The sequence below is a fragment of the Schistocerca cancellata genome, chromosome 3 (genome assembly GCF_023864275.1).
Source record: "Schistocerca cancellata isolate TAMUIC-IGC-003103 chromosome 3, iqSchCanc2.1, whole genome shotgun sequence".
NCBI classification, from domain to species: Eukaryota; Metazoa; Arthropoda; class Insecta; order Orthoptera; family Acrididae; genus Schistocerca; species Schistocerca cancellata.
This window is the reverse complement of record NC_064628.1, coordinates 919,190,859-919,211,818: the sequence shown is the minus strand read 5'-3', so window position 1 is coordinate 919,211,818 and position 20,960 is coordinate 919,190,859. Positions and strand designations below refer to the sequence as shown.

At 43.4% G+C, this 20,960-nt stretch overlaps 1 protein-coding gene across 1 annotated transcript in view; it reads right to left on the bottom strand.

The window, feature by feature from the left end:
- The window catches only part of LOC126174742 (arylsulfatase B-like), a 147,161-nt gene that overhangs the window by 38,852 nt on the left and 87,349 nt on the right, over window positions 1–20,960 (bottom strand). Inside the window, exon 6 of the mRNA XM_049921062.1 lies at window positions 12,872–13,007. Coding sequence (XP_049777019.1) covers window positions 12,872–13,007 — 136 coding nt within the window. The remainder of the gene's footprint in view (window positions 1–12,871; window positions 13,008–20,960) is intronic.

The following is a 20,960-nucleotide window of genomic DNA, read 5'->3' as shown; positions in this document are numbered from 1 at the left end:
TTACTCCGCAATCTGCTTATCAAGAATAGGTACTGCGAAATGTGGTACTGGTGACAGCTCATTACGTGGTTTAAATGGCTCTGAGCACTATGGGTCTTAAATTCTGAGGTCATCAGTCCCCTAGAACTTAGAACTACTTGAACCTAACTAACCTAAGGACATCACACACATCCATGCCCGAGCCAGGATTCGAACCTCCCACCGTAGCGGTCGCGCGGTTCCAGACTGTAGCGCCTAGACCCACTCGGCCACAATACAAAGAAAAAAAATCTTTAACTAAGGGGTAAACCCCAGACATCTCAACAAATTATCTTTCGCCACTGATCGAGGTGCTAATATATGCAAGACTTTGCAGTCCTTTGAGCATTATGCATGAATAATACGCGTTTTGAACGCAAAGCGCCGGCCGTGGTGGCCGTGCGGTTCTGGCGCTGCAGTCCGGAACCGTGGGACTGCTACGGTCGCAAGTTCGAATCCTGCCTCGGGCATGGGTGTGTGTGATGTTCTTAGGTTAGTTAGGTTTAAGTAGTTCTAAGTTCTAGGGGACTTATGACCTAAGATGTTGAGTCCCATAGTGCTCAGAGCCATTTGAACCATTTTTGAACGCAAAGCTGAAACATTTTTTCGCTGAATATTTGTTGAAAAATGGGGTCGGAGTTGTTTCATACCACGACTTATCCTGCCAAAGAAATTATCCGTTTCGTGTAGAAAATTAGCTCTTAATTTCGGTACAGACAAGCTAAGAACCACGAAGACGGCTAGGTGGAACAGCTTCTTTAGAATGTTTCGATCTGTAGTCAGCACAATAAAATCATGGAAATGCTTGCAAAGAAGGGCGTCTCTGAAAATTTGTTACGACAACAGCACTGAAAAAGAACTCGCTATATTTTTAGGGCCATTTAAAGAGGCAAAAGAAATGATTAAAGGCGTGAAGTTCATTTCGTTATGAGTGCATAAACTGAAAAGTCGTTGTAACACAGGAACCTGAAGATAAAGAGGTATTTCTACATTACTGATGACCGACTTTTTTCGATTAATACACGCTCCGTGTGCAGCACATGAAATCGGTAGTCAACTGCAAAACGCCAGGCTCAATATCGTTGGTATTTCGACAGTTCAGAGCAATTGTGCTATTATCAGCTGGTATCTGACGAAACTATGAGCGCTGAAAGAGGAGAAGTAGAGGAGAAACGGAGGAGAATGTCGAGATCCGGACGTTGCACAGAATAGCAACATTTCTCTTGCCTCCGATTTGATTATTAAAAATAAAACTCGTTTCTAATGGAAATGAGACTTTAAACTATGTGAATCAAGTTTGCGATGAAATATCAGTTCCAGATAATCTGGAACAAATTACCGAGGTGACAGTTATATCTTACTCTATTTTTGTGATATCTGCAAATATCTATTTAGGGCTGCCTACGAAATATTGGCCTCGCTCGTCAGTCAAAAAATATTTTTTTTAGTATCGCTAGACTGTGGGTCACGTAATGCTTAGCCGACCGATTACGTTGACTTGGAGACGACGATGATCCGAAGGAGAGATGAAAGCTGAATGATAGTTTTTCTCCCAAGATATGTAATTTAACTTGAAGGATGTGCAGTGTTCCGGTCTCAAATACTGCTATTGAAAGACATTTCTGTAGACTGGAAATCTTTTCTCGTGCAAATTAGGCAGGCTCGATCCGAAACCAATCGATGATTTCCTCTTATATTATCCCCTTTATTATCTCCTTTTGTGACGAATCTCTGGTATTATAAAGGATACACGGATATCATATTGCTTTTTTCTGGATAGTTGTCAGTTTGAATCGATTTCTGTCTGTAAATATATTGATTTCTCTATTAATAAGCCATACCTTTGGCGCGAGGCCGTAAGTTCAGTCTTTATTGCCGGCCGAGGTGGCCGAGCGGTTCTAGGCGCTACAGTCTGGAATCGCGTGACCGCTACGGTCGCAGGTTCGAATCCTGCCTCGGGCATGGACGTGTGTGATGTCCTTACGTTAGTTAGGTTTAAGTAGTTCTAAGTTCTAGGGGACTGATGACCTCAGAAGTTAAGTCCCATAGTGCTCAGAGCCACTTAAATATTTTTCAGTCTTTATTAGCTGCTAATGACTCATCGCGTGCATCAGCATGGCCACAGAAAATAACTGACCTGCAGGTGCAGAGATCAACTTCCTAAACGATTTATATGTTACTCGTCGACAGTCAAGAAATGTTGAAAACAAACCATAAAGTTGCACCATGAGCACCGAATGAAAAATGGTGCGTCACAGTAATCACAAAGGTTCGAAACATCAAGATCGAAGGCGAACTGCTTGGGAGTTACAAACCGTGCACAACGTCGAACTTTGTATCCACTCCTAAATAATGCATGTGGAGTCATATTGGTGTGACTGGGCAATGAGAACTGATCGAATGTGATGACATGCAACCGAATACGGATGAGTCTGTTGTTGAGATTATGGTGAAACTGTCTATCCTTTAAGGCGTAGCCGCAGACAATTGCCGACAGGCACGGAAGAAGCAAATATCTAGAGGCTGAAGCTCGCCAGTGGTTCCATGTGATACGTAGTGCAAAGTCACAGACATTTCAGGAGGCATGTTTAGCTGTAAATGTGTGTGATATTTGTACACAGACCAGGAATCAAGTAAAAGTAAATTAGTTTGACCAGCTATTGGCCAAACGCAGCACTCATACCCTGGGTTGTTGGAACGCAAAATAGTCCCTACTGCGCTTAGATCACTCACACGAGGAAGAATCGTAGGGACAGAGCATCCCCACCTTCTCACAGTGCAATAAATAACTTTCCAGCCAATTTACCATCCAGATTAACAGTCGGCATCACTGCATGCGAATGCGTTAAGGCATTTATGTTAGTTTAGATTCATACAAATCTCTTGGGATCTCCAATATACTGGGTTCTGGGAAATTCCTTGGGTTCCTTTCTGACGAAATGTCAACTTCGGATACTATTGTTGTCGATTTGATTCAATATTTGCCATGTTTATCGTTGTCTTTGCTCTACTTTGTATCAGCACCACTAATACTGTAGCATGGTTGTGAGTTACTCGTAGACTAAGCAGTTCAATTACGGTCCGTAGCCTCATGCTGGACTCACCATTGGATACCTTCAGTCCTGCCCCCTGTTGCCACTAGCAACCAATATTACTGTTGAATAGTAGACTATATGTGGGGCTTCGAATGCCGCAAACATCAGTGACATTTTGGTTCGCACTCAAGGGGTTACTTGTAAGATGTACGTAAAACTGTGGAAAAATTGTAAGCCAATGAAGAAACAAGCCAATGAAGAATTAGGTCGGTGTTCGATTCAAGAATCGAATGACCAGTAATTTGTGCTCTGATGGCGAGGAAAAATTTCATATCTGCCCTTACTCATTTCATTAATTAGTAATAAAGCTTGCAGATCGGTCAAAACCGTACTTGTCCACACAGCTACGATAATGGTGATTTCCATATCGTGACACACACTGCACTGTGTGTCCACCAGCCGAATAATCTGTTTCTATTTCAGGAACATCGCGAAAAGCCACATTTTTTTTACTTAGTGTAGGTAGGATATTTTACTCATAATTCATTGCAATTACAGCGCTAACAGGATAAAATTGCAGACAATTTTTTTCCTACTACAGGTTTTGTTCACATTCACAACTGTGAATCAATAAATCAGTGTTATAAGGAATAGGAATGTGATTATTCATTCTGAGACCAATCGTCAATCTCGAATTGTCATGATTGTATATAGGAAGCTGTTTTCTGCGAGGCATCAAGGGTTCAAATGGCTCTGAGCACTGTGGGACTTAACTTCTGAGGTCATCAGTTCCCTAGAACTTAGAACTACTTGAACCTAACTAACCTAAGGCCATCACACACATCCATGCCGGAGGCAGGATTCGAACCTGCGACCGTGGCGGTCGCGCGGTTCCAGACTGTAGCGCCTAGAACCGCTTGTCCACAACGGCCGGCACGAGGCAGCAGTATGATGTAACTACGAGGGCAGTTCAATAAGTAATGCAACACATTTTTTTCGGCCAATTTTGGTTGAAAAAACCGGAAATTTCTTCTGGAATATTTTCAAACATTCCCGCTTCGTCTCGTATAGTTTCATTGACTTCCGACAGGTGGCAGCGCTGTACGGAGCTGTTAAAATGGCGTCTGTAACGGATGTGCGTTGCAAACAACGGGCAGTGATCGAGTTTCTTTTGGCGGAAAACCAGGGCATCTCAGATATTCATAGGCGCTTGCAGAATGTCTACGGTGATCTGGCAGTGGACAAAAGCACGGTGAGTCGTTGGGCAGAGCGTGTGTCATCATCGCCGCAAGGTCAAGCAAGACTGTCTGATCTCCCGCGTACGGGCCGGCCGTGCACAGCTGTGACTCCTGCAATGGCGGAGCGTGCGAACACACTCGTTCGAGATGATCGACGGATCACCATCAAACAACTCAGTGCTCAACTTGACATCTCTGTTGGTAGTGCTGTCACAATTGTCCACCAGTTGGGATATTCAAAGGTTTGTTCCCGCTGGGTCCCTCGTTGTCTAACCGAACACCATAAAGAGCAAAGGAGAACCATCTGTGCGGAATTGCTTGCTCGTCATGTGGCTGAGGGTGACAATTTCTTGTCAAAGATTGTTACAGGCGATGAGACATGGGTTCATCACTTCGAACCTGAAACAAAACGGCAATCAATGGAGTAGCGCCACATCTACTCCCCTACCAAGAAAAAGTTTAAAGCCATACCCTCAGCCGGTAAAGTCATGGTTACAGTCTTCTGGGACGCTGAAGGGGTTATTCTGTTCGATGTCCTTCCCCATGGTCAAACGATCAACTCTGAAGTGTATTGTGCTACTCTTCAGAAATTGAAGAAACGACTTCAGCGTGTTCGTAGGCACAAAAATCTGAACGAACTTCTCCTTCTTCATGACAACGCAAGACCTCACACAAGTCTTCGCACCCGAGAGGAGCTCACAAAACTTCAGTGGACTGTTATTCCTCATGCACCCTACAGCCCCGATCTCGCACCGTCGGATTTCCATATGTTTGGCCCAATGAAGGACGCAATCCGTGGGAGGCACTACGCGGATGATGAAGAAGTTATTGATGCAGTACGACGTTGGCTCCGACATCGACCAGTGGAATGGTACCGTGCAGGCATACAGGCCCTCATTTCAAGGTGGCGTAACGCCGTAGCATTGAATGGAGATTACGTTGAAAAATAGTGTTATGTAGCTAAAAGATTGGGGAATAACCTGGTGTATTTCAATGCTGAATAAAACAACCCCTGTTTCAGAAAAAAAGTGTTGCATTACTTATTGAACTGCTCTCGTATTAGACACTACCGTCCAGAAATATACGTATAGAGCACAGCTAAGCAGACGCGAGTGCAGTACCATCAGCCGGTGGGAGTATTTCAAAAGCGACACCAGCCCACAGACACACAGAGCTGCTACTACTGCTACCGTCACAACACCAACGCGGAGAGCGTGCCAGACCCAGCCGATTCTGCCCTCCCATCCTCTCTCCGATGCCTCGTTCAAGCGCAACCCGTCCGATCCGAGCATTCGTACTGCAGCAAGCCTTGCCCTATCGCGGTTCGCTCGAGCGAGTACGATCGAGCGAAAAGCGCCCACTTTGCAGACCTCTATTGCTCTATTACCTCTCATCTGTAAGGTCAATCAAAGGGCTGTGTGTATAAACACCCGCTTGTGATGGACTTCTTTGGTAGGCTTGGTGAGATTAATAGCTGACGTCAGACGTTTCCCAGCCAAGTTAACGAACAGCTGGAATTTTGCGAGGGCACATACACTTGTTTCCGCGATACCACTTGGAGTAGAATGATTGCTACTGCTGTGCTGGGTGCACTCTGAGCGATGAGTGTGTTAAGGGGCTCCGGAACGCCCTATACTTGCAATGTTAAAATAACGCTTATAAATTACATCTTTCCTCCCAAAGTATTTGAGGTAGGAAGTTGAACTTTTTACAGATTATTTATTGGAATATGGGCTACAACATAACACAGGGATTTTACAAAATTTTAGTTCAATTATTAAAGATTATATTTTTTCAATTGTAATGAAAATTCACAACATATTTTTGCAATTTTTTATTTATATATTCAAAAATATACAGTTCTTTGGAAAAGGGCTGTGTTAAATTATGCAGAAGGTACTGTGTAACATTTGTTGAAAGTTTGAAACAAATATGTTTGGAAGATCCTTAGAAAAAATGTAATTAGTAGGAGAAAATAAAAGTTTTGGGAATCGAGCGACAAAGATTGGATTAACTTTTTAGTGCATTCCAGGTCCATAGGATGGATTATCTTCATCCTCTGCAAACTCCTCCTCCAGCTTCCTCTTGTTCCTCCTCCTGTTTACTCTTGCTTGTATTTCTAAACTCTTTACTGCCCTGTCTGCAACCCGAAGGCGTTCCTTGTCTAAAGCAAGCATCGCTCGTACCATGTTAGAACCTATCTTCATTCCCATATTTCTAAATACCTTGCACCTTACAATGTTGCCATCATTGAAAGTCGCAACAGCATCACACACACCAAACTGAAGTGTTTCTATTCCAACAAATCAAGTCTTGGGGATTCTCGACCATATAACACTATTTACACTTTCATTGGTGTTTTGAGTTTTTCCGTGAATACACTTTTTCAACAGTTCAGGTGCTGCTAAGTCTCTGAAAATAGGTCTTATCACCTCCATTATTGCATGAGGCAGACCTGATGAACACGGACGTTAATAATAACACCATTTGACAGCAGTTTAACAGCGCCACAGTGAGTCACGCCCATGTAGAACACATTTCAAAAAAAATTTAAAAATAGTTGTAGTCTTCGGAATTGAATAAATTATATATCTATTAAAAGGTACTAGTCTGCAGATTCAGAAAACGCAAAAAAGTAAAAATTGAATTTTTCATGATTTTGAGCCTTTCCGGAGCCCCTTAAGGTGTGTTGAGGTTTCTGCGGACGGCACAATCTCTAATACACCATTTTTATATAAAAAAAGTGACGCACAAGAAAGCAATAATCTGAATGGAACGGAAATTGGTAGATCTGGTATACATACAGAGACAAAGATATGACTACAGATTTAGAAAAATTGGATTGTATATCCAAGAGAAAGAGCTTTCCGAATTGAGCAAGTTAATAATACATTTGTCCACCTCCGCCAATTATGTGAGCAGTTATTCGGCTTGGCACTGATAGAGCTATTGGACGTCCTCTTTAGGAATATAGCGCCAAATTCTGTCCTCCTGGAGCACTAGCTCGTCAAAATCTCAAGACGGTTGGAGGGCCTTGCCTGAAAGATTCCAGACATTCTCAATTAGTGACAGATCCAGAGACAAGCAGTAGAATCACTCGCAGTGTGTGGGCGGACACCACATTCCTGAAATTTAAGCCGAGGACGGCTTGCCGTGAAGGGAAACCAAACGGAGCATGCAATATCGTCGACGCACCGCTCTGCTGTGGGGATACCGCGGAAGACAACGAAAGCTGTTCTGACCAAAGATATTCCGTTATGAGAAGAATTGGCGCCCCAGGTGTTCACTACCGTTTGTCGGGCCGTATGCCGGGCGTCAGTCAGACTGGTATCCCACCACTTCCTGGGACGTCTCCAGACACGCCTTCGATGGACATTATGGCTCATTTCGAAGCATGTCTTAGCATTGAAGACAGTTCTACTCCAGCGAATGAGATTCGAGATCAAAGACGTGACTCGAGGCGCACCGAACAGCTGTGGGATACCAACCTGACCGTCACCTAGGATATGGCTAGACAACGAAGAGCTCTTGGGTGCCACTTATGTTCATAGCAGGCCACCAATGGTTCTCATCTGCCTCAGAATTACAGAACAGCGGTACACCGACAATATTCTACTCCCCGTTTTGTTGTCCTTCATGGCAACCCATTGTGGGGTTACATTCCAACAACGTAATGCCCGCTCCCAGGGCAGGAGATTTTCTACTGTACGTCTTCGATCTTGCCAAACCCTACATGGTTGTCGACCTCTCTACAATTGAGAATATTTGGAGTATTATGAGCAGGGACCACCAGCCAGCTCGGACGTTTGACGATCTAATGTGTCAGTTCGACAATGGGCAAGATAACAAAATTGTTTGTGTGGCCATTCTCCGCAGCAAGCATATCAATACTTGTTTCGTAAATAAAGCTGCCTTTTGCTGCTGCTAGTTACCTTATTTATCGCATACGGTTTTACCTTTTCCTTTTCTAGGCCATCATCAGTGGGATCTACAACGATACAGTTTTGTTAGCTTTAGATTATTAAAGAGTTCACGTCCCGGTTTATGCGATTTGCTGATCTGAGTTCTCTCACATTTGCTCTGGATATCGCACTATCACTCTTATTACTACCCTATAATCACAGCTTTGTGTTCTGGCCTTCCTGGCACTGTTCTCTTTTTTGTGGAATAGTATTGTTCTTTTGTCACTCAATACAACAATTTCGCCAGACACTGATTTTCACAACATAAATATTGTGACTCCATCGTGTGTTTCCTCCTCTTTACCTAATTGTTGCCAACCTAACGAAGTATATGTTGGATGCCAACTTCTATTGCTGATGTTTACACCGTGTGTATCAGCGCGCTTGAGAGAGAGGACAGAGCCGGCGAGTCATTTTTTGAAAATGGTGACACCTGATTTGACTTTTCGTTTCAATATTCTGTGGTGGGGTTCATGACTGAGTGATTGTAAGGATGTTGGGTGCTATTATTATTATATTGGACAGTATTATCATATTAATCCTTTTTTGGGAGCATTATTCTATTACTTTATCTATTAGTGTGAATAATGAATTGCTTGGCATGTGTACGTGGCCATTCAACAGGACTTGGTCACATAGTTGTGATTATATGGTAGTTGTATAAGTGATAGTGCGATCTCCAGACCAGATGTGAGGTAATGTAGATCAGCAAATCGTGAGTAATTACATTTTTACAAAAAAAAAACGCGACGTGAACTGTTTAATATTCTAAAACTAAAAAACCTGTATCGTTGTAGACCCCACAGATGATGCCACAGAAAAGGAAAATGCGAAACGCGTAAGGGATAAAGAAAGTAAATAGCAGCAGGAAAAGGCAGTTTTATTTAGAAATTAAGTATGGGCAAGATATCTGTGACGAGGACATCCAACAACTCTATCAATCAATGACATGCCAAATAATTACTTGGATAAGGGCCAAAAGAGGAATAACGCGTTGCTGACTTGCTCAGTTTGGGTGAAGCCCTTCCTTTTGAATAACTCAGGTAATTTTAATAAAATTGTACCTTTTGCCTGCACATATACATCTCATCCATCGATTTCCGTCCAATTCTGGTAACTCCTTCGTGGTGCCCCCTTTTTTTTTTTTTTTTTTTTTTTTTTTTGTCTTCCACCGTATTCAGTAACAGCGTTAGGACAGAACAATAATGTTCCAAGTCACTGTTTTCGCATAATGTTGATTCAGTCATCGGTTTGGAAGCTGCTTCAGGATAGCTACCTGGACCTTAGCATTAACTTGGACAAATTTATTTTAGCGAGTAGGTCCATCTAATAAGCGAGCTTATGTTGACAATTATTTCGTCGTGTCAGACTTTCATTCTAAACACCTGCTGACAAGAGTTGGTGTGTTCAAGTGGTGGCCACGTGCTACGGACTTCAAGTAACGTACGTTACCGGATGGCAGTTGTCGAAATGCACGTGTTCAGGAAGTTGTGGTTTCATAATATGCAGCTGAGCCTAAATATTTTTCGCGAATAGATATGTCGACGAATATGTCTGATGTTGAATTTTTCACTCTGCAGCGGACTGTGCTCTATTATAAAACTTCCTGCCAGATTAAAACTGTATGAGGGATCCAGAATCGAAATTGGGGCCTTCGTCTTTCGCAGGCAACTGCTGTACCAACTCAACTACCCAAGCACGCCTCACGAACCTTCCTGACAGCTCTACCTCCACCACTAACTCATCTCCGACTTTATAAAATTCAATGAAGTTCTTCAGCGAATGGAAAAGTTCCCGAGATCGAGACTAGGTCCGGCCGGGATGTTTCACGATTGTGTTATTTTAGCAAGTTTTCTGTATTACTTGTTACCCTTCACGGGATGGTGGTCGACGCATTTGTCTAAAGAAACATGTACTTTAAATTTAAAGTGTACATGGAGAAATTTAACAAAGCATTTTTAGTATGAAAGTGATACTGAAGTAAGGTTTTGATCGATAGTAACCTACGAATCCACATTTCCTGCCCTCACGATCAGATCACCTTGCACCAATAAGATCAACAGCACTGCACAACAGCATAATATATATCAGGTGCAGAAGCAGACGATTTTGTTTCATGTAAGCAACTACTGTAGAGCGGAGCAGATTTTCCGTGGCGCTGTAAGGTACTCCTTGTCTTCGTATTATGCACTACTGGCCAGTAAATTTGCTAACCCATGAAGATGAGGTGCTACAGACGCGAAATTTAACCGACAGGAAGAAGATGCTGTGACACGCAAATGATTACCTGTTCAGAGCATTCACACAAAGTTGGCGCTGGTGGCGACACCTACAACGTGCTGACATGAGGAAAGTTTCCAACCGATTTCTCATACACAAACAGCAGTTGACCGGCGTTGCCTGGTGACACGTTGTTGTGATGCCTCGTGTAAGGCCGGATTGTAGCCTGTCGCAATTGCGGTTTATCGTATCGCGACATTGCTGCTCGCGTTGTTCGAAATCCAATGACTGTTAGCAGAATATGGAATCGGTGGGTTCATGAGGGTAATAGGTAACGCCGTGCTGGATCCCAGCGGTCTCGTATCACTAGCAGTCGAGATGACAGACATCTTACCCGCATGGCTGTAATGCATCGTGCATCCACGTCTCGATCCCTGAGCCAACTGATGGGGACGTTTGCAAGACAACAACCATCTGCACGAACAGTTCGACGACGTTTGGAGCAGCATGGACTATCAGCTAGGAGACCGTGGCTGCGGTTACCCTTGACGCTGCATCACAGACAGGAACGCCTGCAATGGTGTACTCAACGACGAACCTGGGTGCACGAATGGCAAAACGTCATTTTTTCGGATGAATCCAGGTTCTGTTCACAGCATCATGATGGTCGCATCCGTGTTTGGCGACAATGCGGTGAACGCACATTGGAAGCGTGTGTTCGTCATCGCCACACTGGCGTATCACCCGGTGATATAGTATGGGGTGCCAATGGTTACGCGTCTCTGTCACCTCTTGTTCGCATTTACGACATTTTGAACAGTCGACGTTATATTTCATATGGGTTACAACCCGTGGCTCTACCCATCATTCGATCCCTGCGAAACCCTACATTCCAGCAGGATAATTCACGATCGCATGTTGCAGGTCCTGTACGGGCCTTTCTGCATACAGAAAATGTTCGACGGCTTCCCTGGCCAGCACATTCTCCATATCTCTCACCAATCGGAAACGTCTGATCAATGGTGGCCGAGCAACTGGCTCGTCACAATACGCCAGTCACTACTCTTGATTAACTGTGGTATCGTGTTGAAGCCGCATGGGCAACTGTACCTGTACACGCCAATCAAACTCTGTTTGACTCAATACCCAGGCGTATCAAGGCCGTTATTACGGCCAGTGGTGGTTGTTCTGGGTACTGATTTCTCAGGATCTATGCACCCAAACTGCGTGAAAATGTAATCACATGTCAGTTCTAGTATAATATATTTGTCGAATAATTACCAGTTTATCATCTGCATTTCTTCTTGGTGTAGCAATTGTAATGGCCAGTAGTGTATTTTATTCCATTAATTTCCATATTTACATTTTATATCGTGATTTGCAGGTATCAGTATCATTCGATAAGCTCTGGCAGCACGCTGTCTGAAGTAAGAGGTGGAACATCTGGCGTTGCCCGCTGCATGATGGGGGTGAGGTGCTGTGGCTAGCTGTGATATGGACGGTTACTCCAGCGCACGGTTACCACGGCCATTCTGGCACGAAGCAAGTAATTTTGTTTAATAAATATTTACCTATAAAAGGCACTCTTTCCGCTACAAGATCAAGATAATCCTACTGGTCGTAAAGATTTTCTTACGCAGTCATTTCAATAAACAAGAGGATAAAGTTAAAGGTAACAAAATTTTGTGAATTGGTACGATGTTGTGCGATTTTATGTACAATCTCCAGACTGCACACCATTGTCGCCAATCGACGATAGGGTGCCTTTTGGCCTCGTTCCTTCGTAAGGCCATGCTCTCAACAAACTGCTTGTTTTGAGTTAACACGCAACACATTGTTTCAATTATAATGAGATTGCCGTGTCTGCGTAAATAAACACACCTTCAGGGCATTTACGAAAATTACTTCACGTAATATAGCTTCCCGCTTCACCACTTAGAAATTCCAGGATGTAGTAGAGCTGCACTTGCCAGAGGATCCGATGGCGCTGATGGTGCATTTGCGAGGGATGTCAGCTACGAGAGCTCTACAGCAAAACAAGTAGGAAGAAATCCTAAGCGATGGCTCGCTACGGTGATGCAAGGACGGGTTGTCTTAATCTCTGTATTTATCGGATGTAAACAGACGGCCAGTGATTCGGTACGCCTCTTATACCGTCCTCTACGGATATATTTCTGGAGGTGTAGCAAGAAGTGTAACATTTGTCATTTGAAGGCTACTAGGAGCGGTGTTTTTGAGAAGGAGGAGGGGGGGGGGGCGTGACAGAAAATGCATTCATTACCACGTGAATTGCAAGGTGGTCGCTAGCTGTCGAGAGCTAGGATTCAACACCGTAGTTCCACGGTACAGAAGAGCTGCTACAAGCAAAGCCGTGATGCGCAGCGGGCAGCGTACTCACAGGCGGCAGAGTAGAGCGTGGGCAGCCAGTCGGTGACGTGCATCAGCTGGTGGGACACCCTGGGTGTGTTCTGCAGCAGCGGGCTCCACACCAGGGAGGCGACACGAACCCCGCCCTCCCACAGCGTCTCCTTGAGCTGTGAACAGGCCGCACAGCAGGCGTCAAAACTAGAACGTCGCAAAGTACTTTACTCCGTGCCAATGAGGAAGTTATCTCGCAGCATGGGATGAAACAGGCTGTAGTCTCTCAGTGGCTCTTGAGCATTGGAGAAGGCAACCACAGTCCGAATGATCCATCTCACTTAGTTACCTTAGAACTGCTTAAACCTAACCTAAGGACATCACACACTTGCATGCCCGAGGCAGGATTCGAACCTGCGACCGTAGCGGTCGCGCTGTTCCATACTGTAGCGCTTAGAACCACTCGGCCACCTCGGCTGGCTATACATGAATAATGTTAATATTGATGAACACACTACATTTAATTTTTTTCTCTGGCTACGAGACATTAAACAGAAATTCGCCAATGGAATAGAACACTAGTTAAGGAGAAATTAATTTAAATCAGATTTAAAACTTGCTTCGCTACCTGCCTGACATTTTGTGTTTTTGGTTAAGTGATCAAACATTCTTGTTGCTGCATTTTTAACTCTTTTCCAGAGCCATTAACACCTTTAAAAATGGTTAATAAAGTCATTATTCCCTCTAGTGCTGTAAGAATGAACATCACCATTCTTCTCGAATTGTGATGGGATATTTACGAACAATTTCATTATCGAATATATGTATGTGTATATCCTTGAAGGGATACTTACATGAGGTCCATTGGTGAACACCACATATTATACTTACTGCTCGCTTTTGTACAATCAATTCTTTCTTTCTAAGTGATGAGCTACCTCAGAAAAGTTTTGCGCAAGTAAGTGGAAATATGCAAAATATATTAGAGGTTGATAAGTTTGTTTTCAAGAATAGAAATTATATTAAGAGTAAAAGTAGCTGAAATCTCAGTAAGGTAATTTTTTCAGTTGAAGTTTTCATCAGTATGTTAACCTAATACTTTTTAGCATTCTATCCTATATACTGACTAACCCTCAAGTGCTACTGCAGTTGTTGGTATGAGTGTATTTGCTGTACACAACTGAATGTAAATTCAGGGGGAGCCCATTTACAGATAACCACTGAACAGTTCTTTGGAAAATATTTTTCACCAACTCTTCTGTTCCTTTCTCTCCAATGCGTTTTATTGTGACACTAGTATCGGCAAAAAGTACCAATTTTGCTTGTTGAGTGTTGAATGGTAGTCCATTCCACTAAATAAGGAATAGATGTGGACCCTAAACTGGAAACCTTTGTCATCTATAGATGACTGTTCATGAACAGAATGCGAGATTTTTTAACAGGTATTTAACATCTGGGAGAAACATTTACATCTTCCTTCAGCTAAAAAGAACATGGTTTTTTACGCTCTGACTTATAACTATGGCAAGTGACTGTTAAGAGTTAGATCTTGACTAAATGTACTCAACGCTAGTAATACGAAAGTACATTTCAAACACCGATATGGAATGTGCATTGTGTGGAAGACTTTAGTTTTAATGGAACACTAGTTACTTATGGCAGGGAGTACTTTACACAGCATCGCTGTACTTGAATAGCACCAACAGATATCTGGAAACTATGTTACACACATCTGGTTCCATGGTTCTGCTGGATGACCGAGTATTTTCTTCATAAGATAATTCCATTTCGAAATCAGGAGCGAGTGTGTATGCACATATATGCCATGGAAGACAGCAATTCTAGAGGAACATTTGTTTGCAGTGGGTGGGAGTACCAAACAGCATCACTTTACAGAAATAACACCGACAGACATTTGGAAACGATGTTACATATATGTATGATTGCATTGCTGTGCTGGATGACTGAGTATTTCTTTGTAAACCAATACATTTCGATGTCAGGGGGCAGTGTATATGTTCGGGTATGGCATAGAAGACTGTAGTTTTAATGGAGTAATGGTTAAGGATGAGAAGCAGTACCACACACACGGATACTCGCATACTGTACTTAAGTAAGAGTGACAGACATTTGGAAACTATGCGACACAATTTCACAAGTAATTGTTTTTTGTATGCTTTGAGTCCTTGACTTATTGCATCCAAAAGCTGTTGTAGTTGGTACATCATCTTGTATTGAACATTTGTAGATCTTACAATGATTGAGAGATCGGAATCACGAACAGCACATCTCCAACTCAATGCTTCCGCTATCTTAGGGTAGAGAGTACCACAGATCCACTATGGCTCCACTGCAGCACATACTGCTTCCTGCATACACCACGGCTGTCTGATGGCTGGCCGCTGCGACCGAGGGGTTCTAGGCTCTTCAGTCTAGAACCGCGCTGCTGCTACGGTCGCAGGTTCGAATCCTGCCTCGGGCATTTATGTGTGTGATGTCTTTAGGTTAGTTAGGTTTAAGTAGTTGTAAGTCTAGGGGACTGATGACCTCAGATGTTAAGTCCCATAGTGCTTAGAGCCATTTGAACCATTTGACTCTCTGATGCCTTTGAAACACGTCCTGCGGTGACTCATTAGTTGTTAATTTTAGTGCCGGCCGCAGTGGCCGTGCGGTTAAAGGCGCTGCAGTCTGGAACCGCAAGACCGCTACGGTCGCAGGTTCGAATCCTGCCTCGGGCATGGATGTTTGTGATGTCCTTAGGTTAGTTAGGTTTAACTAGTTCTAAGTTCTAGGGGACTAATGACCTCAGCAGTTGAGTCCCATAGTGCTCAGAGCCATTTGAACCATTTTTGTTAATTTTAACGTAGCAACACCAAAAACTGTAAGGACTGATTCACTGACGCTGTTCCTGTTGAAGACACGAATGACGACAGAGAATGTTCCGTACTTTGCTGTTAACTGCCCATTGATATATATCAGTTAGCTGCCCAGCTTGTCCCACACTAATTGAACGTACCTCACTATACATTCTCAATTTCAACTACAACTTCGAGGCCCTCGTCACCTAATATCCAGACATAAGAGGCATAGACGAACTCGTGGTTAAATGACATGTGCTGGTGAACAGTGACACCAATTCAACAGCACAGTACTACGTAATCGCTGTCTAACAGTCATGTGAGTCCACGTCTTGTCGTGTTAAATGGCTGATCTGTAAGTCAAACGCATCATGTGGATGCTGCAAGGGTCGTATATATTGGCATACACCATTCGAATATGTAACAGGAAAAAAATCTCTGGGAAAGACGACGTATTTCCCCCACAACATAAAGGTGGATTATTGTAAGTATGAAGGTATACAGACAATCACTTTTCACTCGATCAGTGCGTGAGAGTGGGATGCAAGGGTAATCGATATCAATGGTGTGATATACCTTCCATCATGCACTTTACAGCTGCTTGCAGCATACTTATTTTGGATGTAGGATGTTCGCAGGTGGTAAAGTTGTGTACAAGCAAGCCGGAAGTGCTGTGGTGATTCTGGTTTTTGACATGAACTTAAATACATCTATTGCCCACTAATAGGTTTAGAAATCCATTACACTGTCCGCAGAAGTATTAATTGCAGTAAAATGTCTAACAGGAAGCATGTATAACGAGTAGAAGTGTAATACATATGTTGGGCATAGATACATCTGCAGGAATCGCAAGGGAAGTGATCCAAATGCTGGGAACTGGCACATCGACTGATGCGTAGCAGGTAAACAGCCACAAATCCTGTCGAATGTAAAGACAGAGTATGTTTCGTGGTATGATAGGGACTACTGCGCAGAGTACGGTAAGTTATTGTTTTACGTGTTTCTAATGGAGCACTGCACGTACGGTATTTGCATAAACACAGATGTTGTAACGATATGCGTACTATGGTAGCATTTATCTCCAGGAAATACCAAAATGCGAAGCAGCTGTGACGGTTGCAAACTGGAAGTGACGAGTAGAAGCAGAAACCTAAAGGTCCGCTGATCTAGTTCGGGATTCACGGGTAGAACATTTACTTTTCTCTACGGCTTCCTACCAGCTGCTATTTTTTAGAAATCCGGTATAATCATATGTAGTAATGTGAATAAAAGAATCTACTTAGTAGTCCATAGGGCCTAAATGTAGCGCCGACTACTTGTGAAGTGAATAATTAGAAGATAAGTGTAGGTAGATGTACCCTGCTCAGTCGGAAAATTAAAGTAGATTCTATTTTGCTTGATACAATCCAAGACCAAGATACATCTTCTTTCTCACTGTGAGTCAGCTTTCGCCTCTTGGCGACAAACTGCAGCGATTCTGAGTCTGCCCCCTACCCCTACCCTCTCTACCCATTGCGCTCATAACAAACGTTAGTGGCTCGCAAAGCATCGTTAGGATCAGGTCGTGCTTTTTTAAGAGCCAATTATCGACATGCCTTCTAGTGAAAATGAAGATACCGAAAAGACCACAGTTATCAAAGCACTATTCTTCAGTTTGGCAACGAAGGTAGGCTGAGAGAAGAATAATGTATGGAATACTAATGCACAGGAATACTTCCACGGAACTGACAAACAATACATTGCTGCGTAGTTTAATAAGATGCTCACTAATTCGAAGAGTCAAATAGAAAACTGATCTGAAGGCAACAGGAAATAAACAGATTAAAATTAAAGATTGTGAAAAAGATTTACGTGTATTTTTCTCCCAGAAAGGAAATTCTGTTGTCAGATAGATTCCAGGAGCTATTTCGGGTGATGCCAATCACTTATCAAGCGCTGCTAAAGACTGTGATAGAGATCAGAGAGAAATATTTTATGCAGATACATACCCAGCTGTTGCTACGGCGACAAGAAAACCGACAATCTCAGCACACATTCGACCTGCACTGGGAACCGTTGTGGCATATGAAACTGAAAGCATACATGCCCTGTCTTTACCGCAGCTTCAGAGACCTTGTATTGTCAAAACAATTAGAGTTACAGAACCGTCTGCAAGACTACCCTCGTCTTGCAGTTCGATTTGGAAGACTACAAGTCAAGCACAAAGACTGTAAGTTCACACCCTGACAGCAATCAATTTAACTTGTAAGCCTCCCACTTGTGTACTTGGGTACGTATCTTCTAAACTAATCCTGCCCTCTGACAGTGGTTGCTGTTGCTAGCCTGAAGTGGAGGTTATCACTTTTCCCTGTATCTGATATAATTTAATGAAATGGTAGCCATGTCATTATTACAGCCAATATTGTTAATAAATATAATATAATGTAATGTAATAATAATATAATATAATAATAATAATTAATTAATTTATCAGCACAACATTAATCCTTTATAAATTAATAGCAAGAGTTTATGGATCACAAGTTAAGCGAGATGGCAAATGAATCATGAACTGTGGGCAACACAAATAGAAACAACAATTGATTAGCACGCCACAGGGTGGCATTTGGTTGGCAAAGACTAAGGTGTATCTGAAACTTTCTGGAAGATTAAAACTGTGTGCCGGACCGAGACTCGAACGCGGGACCTTTGCCTTTACCCAAGCTGTTTGAGTAGCTCAGTTGGTAGAGCACTGGTCCGCGAAAGGCTAAGGTCTCGAGTTCGAGTCTCGGTCCGGCACACAGTTTTAATCTCCCAGAAAGTTTCATATCAGCGCACACTCCGCTGTAAAGCGAAAATCTCGTTCTGTTAAGGTATATCTGTTTAATCTATTTACGATGGCTCAAGATATGGATAACACAATCTGTAATTATTTTATGCCGAATATACTTTGATGGATTTATTTCTACACACAAGTTACACTGAGAACAAGTGGTGAGACCGTGATCGGGTTTGCTATAACAAGCCGAAGCAGCAATACGATGCGTAGCGCTGTACCAAATGACGGCCGTGGTGCAACCATCCGTAGAGTAGCGATGTGCGTCGCCTGTAATTCACTATCGTGGGCACGAAGTATGCAAATTCGCGCGCAGGCGATCTGTTAGAAGGATCGTAATTGCCCTCTGATGGAACCCTGAAATATCGGCAGATTCCAGCGTGTGACACTACTGTTCGCCGTTCGCACCGTGGACCAATTTCAAATGGCTCTGAGCACTATGCGACTTAACATCTGCGGTCATCAGTCCCCTAGACATAGAACTAATTAAACCTAACTAACCTAAGGACACCACACACATCCATGCCGGAGGCAGGATTCGAACCTGCGAGCGTAGCGGTCGCGTGGTTCCAGACTGGAGAGCCTAGAACCGCTCTGCCACGGACTAATTTCACTCGCTTATACAGCAGTGCGCGCAGGGACATCAAACATCAAGACGGCAGACCTGAAACGAAAGTCCCTGCCGCAGCGAGTTGTCTCAGATACCTGAGGTCTGGTCATTTTAGGCAGCGTGTCTTGAGTTGTCATTGAGCCCTAAAGTGGACAACATGTTTATCACAGAGATCATTATCTTGACGGCCAAATATTACAGTATGTTAGACCAGGGAGCTTCGCTAATCTAAGACAAGTACTTTTGTGTCCCAACATAGACAATTTCAGAGCCACCATAAATGTTACATTCGGTCCGAAAATTCTTCCGAATACTTTAGGCTTCCCAAAAAGTTGGCAGACAGAGGGACAACACCACCTGACAGCCCCATCGATAGCGTCCCGTTCAAGGGAAACATGGAAACTCACAGATTTTTATGGACTTTTTACACAGTAGGCGTTTGCAAAATTGTCAGAACGCCCTGGCTGGTTGGATCACGACTCTATTGTGGCCTTGTCCCTGCCATGACCAGAAACGCCTAACACCTACATCAAGGTAAGCAGTTTTTTGCCTGTTTGGCTGAAAGCATTGTCTGCACACTGGTGTGAGAAATTCGTGGGACCAACATTCTATCCCTGGTAAGTGATTTGAGATGTTCCTCTCCATAACTGCTCCAAATGTGCACTGCTAGATCTACTGTTAAATAAGCAACCTGTCTGCTCGTTCTCAACTCCAGAAAGTATCATTTGAAGGAGAGCTACACTAAAGATCCCTCATGCATTAACAATGTACATGTTCCTATCCGAGCCTGTTCATGTTGATAGCTTCCTGTCTTCTCACAAAAATAACGTCTAGGGCGTACTACAAGGGTGAGTCAAATGAAAACCTTAAATATTTTTTAAAATATTATTTATTGTGCAGAAGTAGTACAAAGCTGTATCACTTTTCAACATAATCACCCCCATCTACATCTACATCTACATCCATACTCCGCAAGCCACCTGACGGTGTGTGGCGGAGGGTACCTTCAGTAACTCTATCGGTTCTCCCTTCTATTCCAGTCTCGTATTGTTCGTGGAAAGAAGGATTGTCGGTATGCCTCTGTGTGGGCTCTAATCTCTCTGATTTTATCCTCATGCAAGTCCTCCAGCGCTTACAAAGTGCATAAATTCCTTTAGAAATAAATTCTTTTGGTAGTCCGCACAACCACTCATGAACCGCGTGGTGTACCTCTTCATCAGAACGGAACTTCTTCCCCCCCCCCCCCCCCCTTGCGTCTTTGAGTGGTCCAAACATTTGGAAATCACTTGGGGCAAGGTCTGGTGAGTATGGTGGATGAGGAAGACACTCAAAATGCAGGTCTGTGATTGTTGCAACTGTTGTACGGGCAGTGTGGGGCCTTGCATTGCCCCTGCTGACAGCAATCCACGTCGCTTTGATATGATTACAGGCCGCAGATGATTTTTTAGGAAATCTGTGTATGATGCACTGGTGACAGTGGTCCCTGTAGGCATTTAATGCTCCAAAATGACGCCTTTTTGTCCCAAAAGAGAGTCAGCACAACCTTTCCTGTTGATGGTGCTGTTCGAAACTTCTTTGGGTTTGGTGATGAGGAATGGCGCCATTTCTAGCTCGCTCCCTTCGTTTCCGGTTGGTGGAAGTAAACCCAGGCTTTGTCACCAGTAACGATTATTGCAAGGAAGTCATCACCTTCTCGTTCAAAGCGCCGAAGACGTTCTTCACAAGCATCAACATCTCGTTCTCTCATATCTGGAGTCAGCTGCCGTGGCATCCATCTTGCAGACACTTTGTGAACGTGGAGCACATCATGCACAATGTGGTGTGCTGACCCGTGACTAATCTGCAA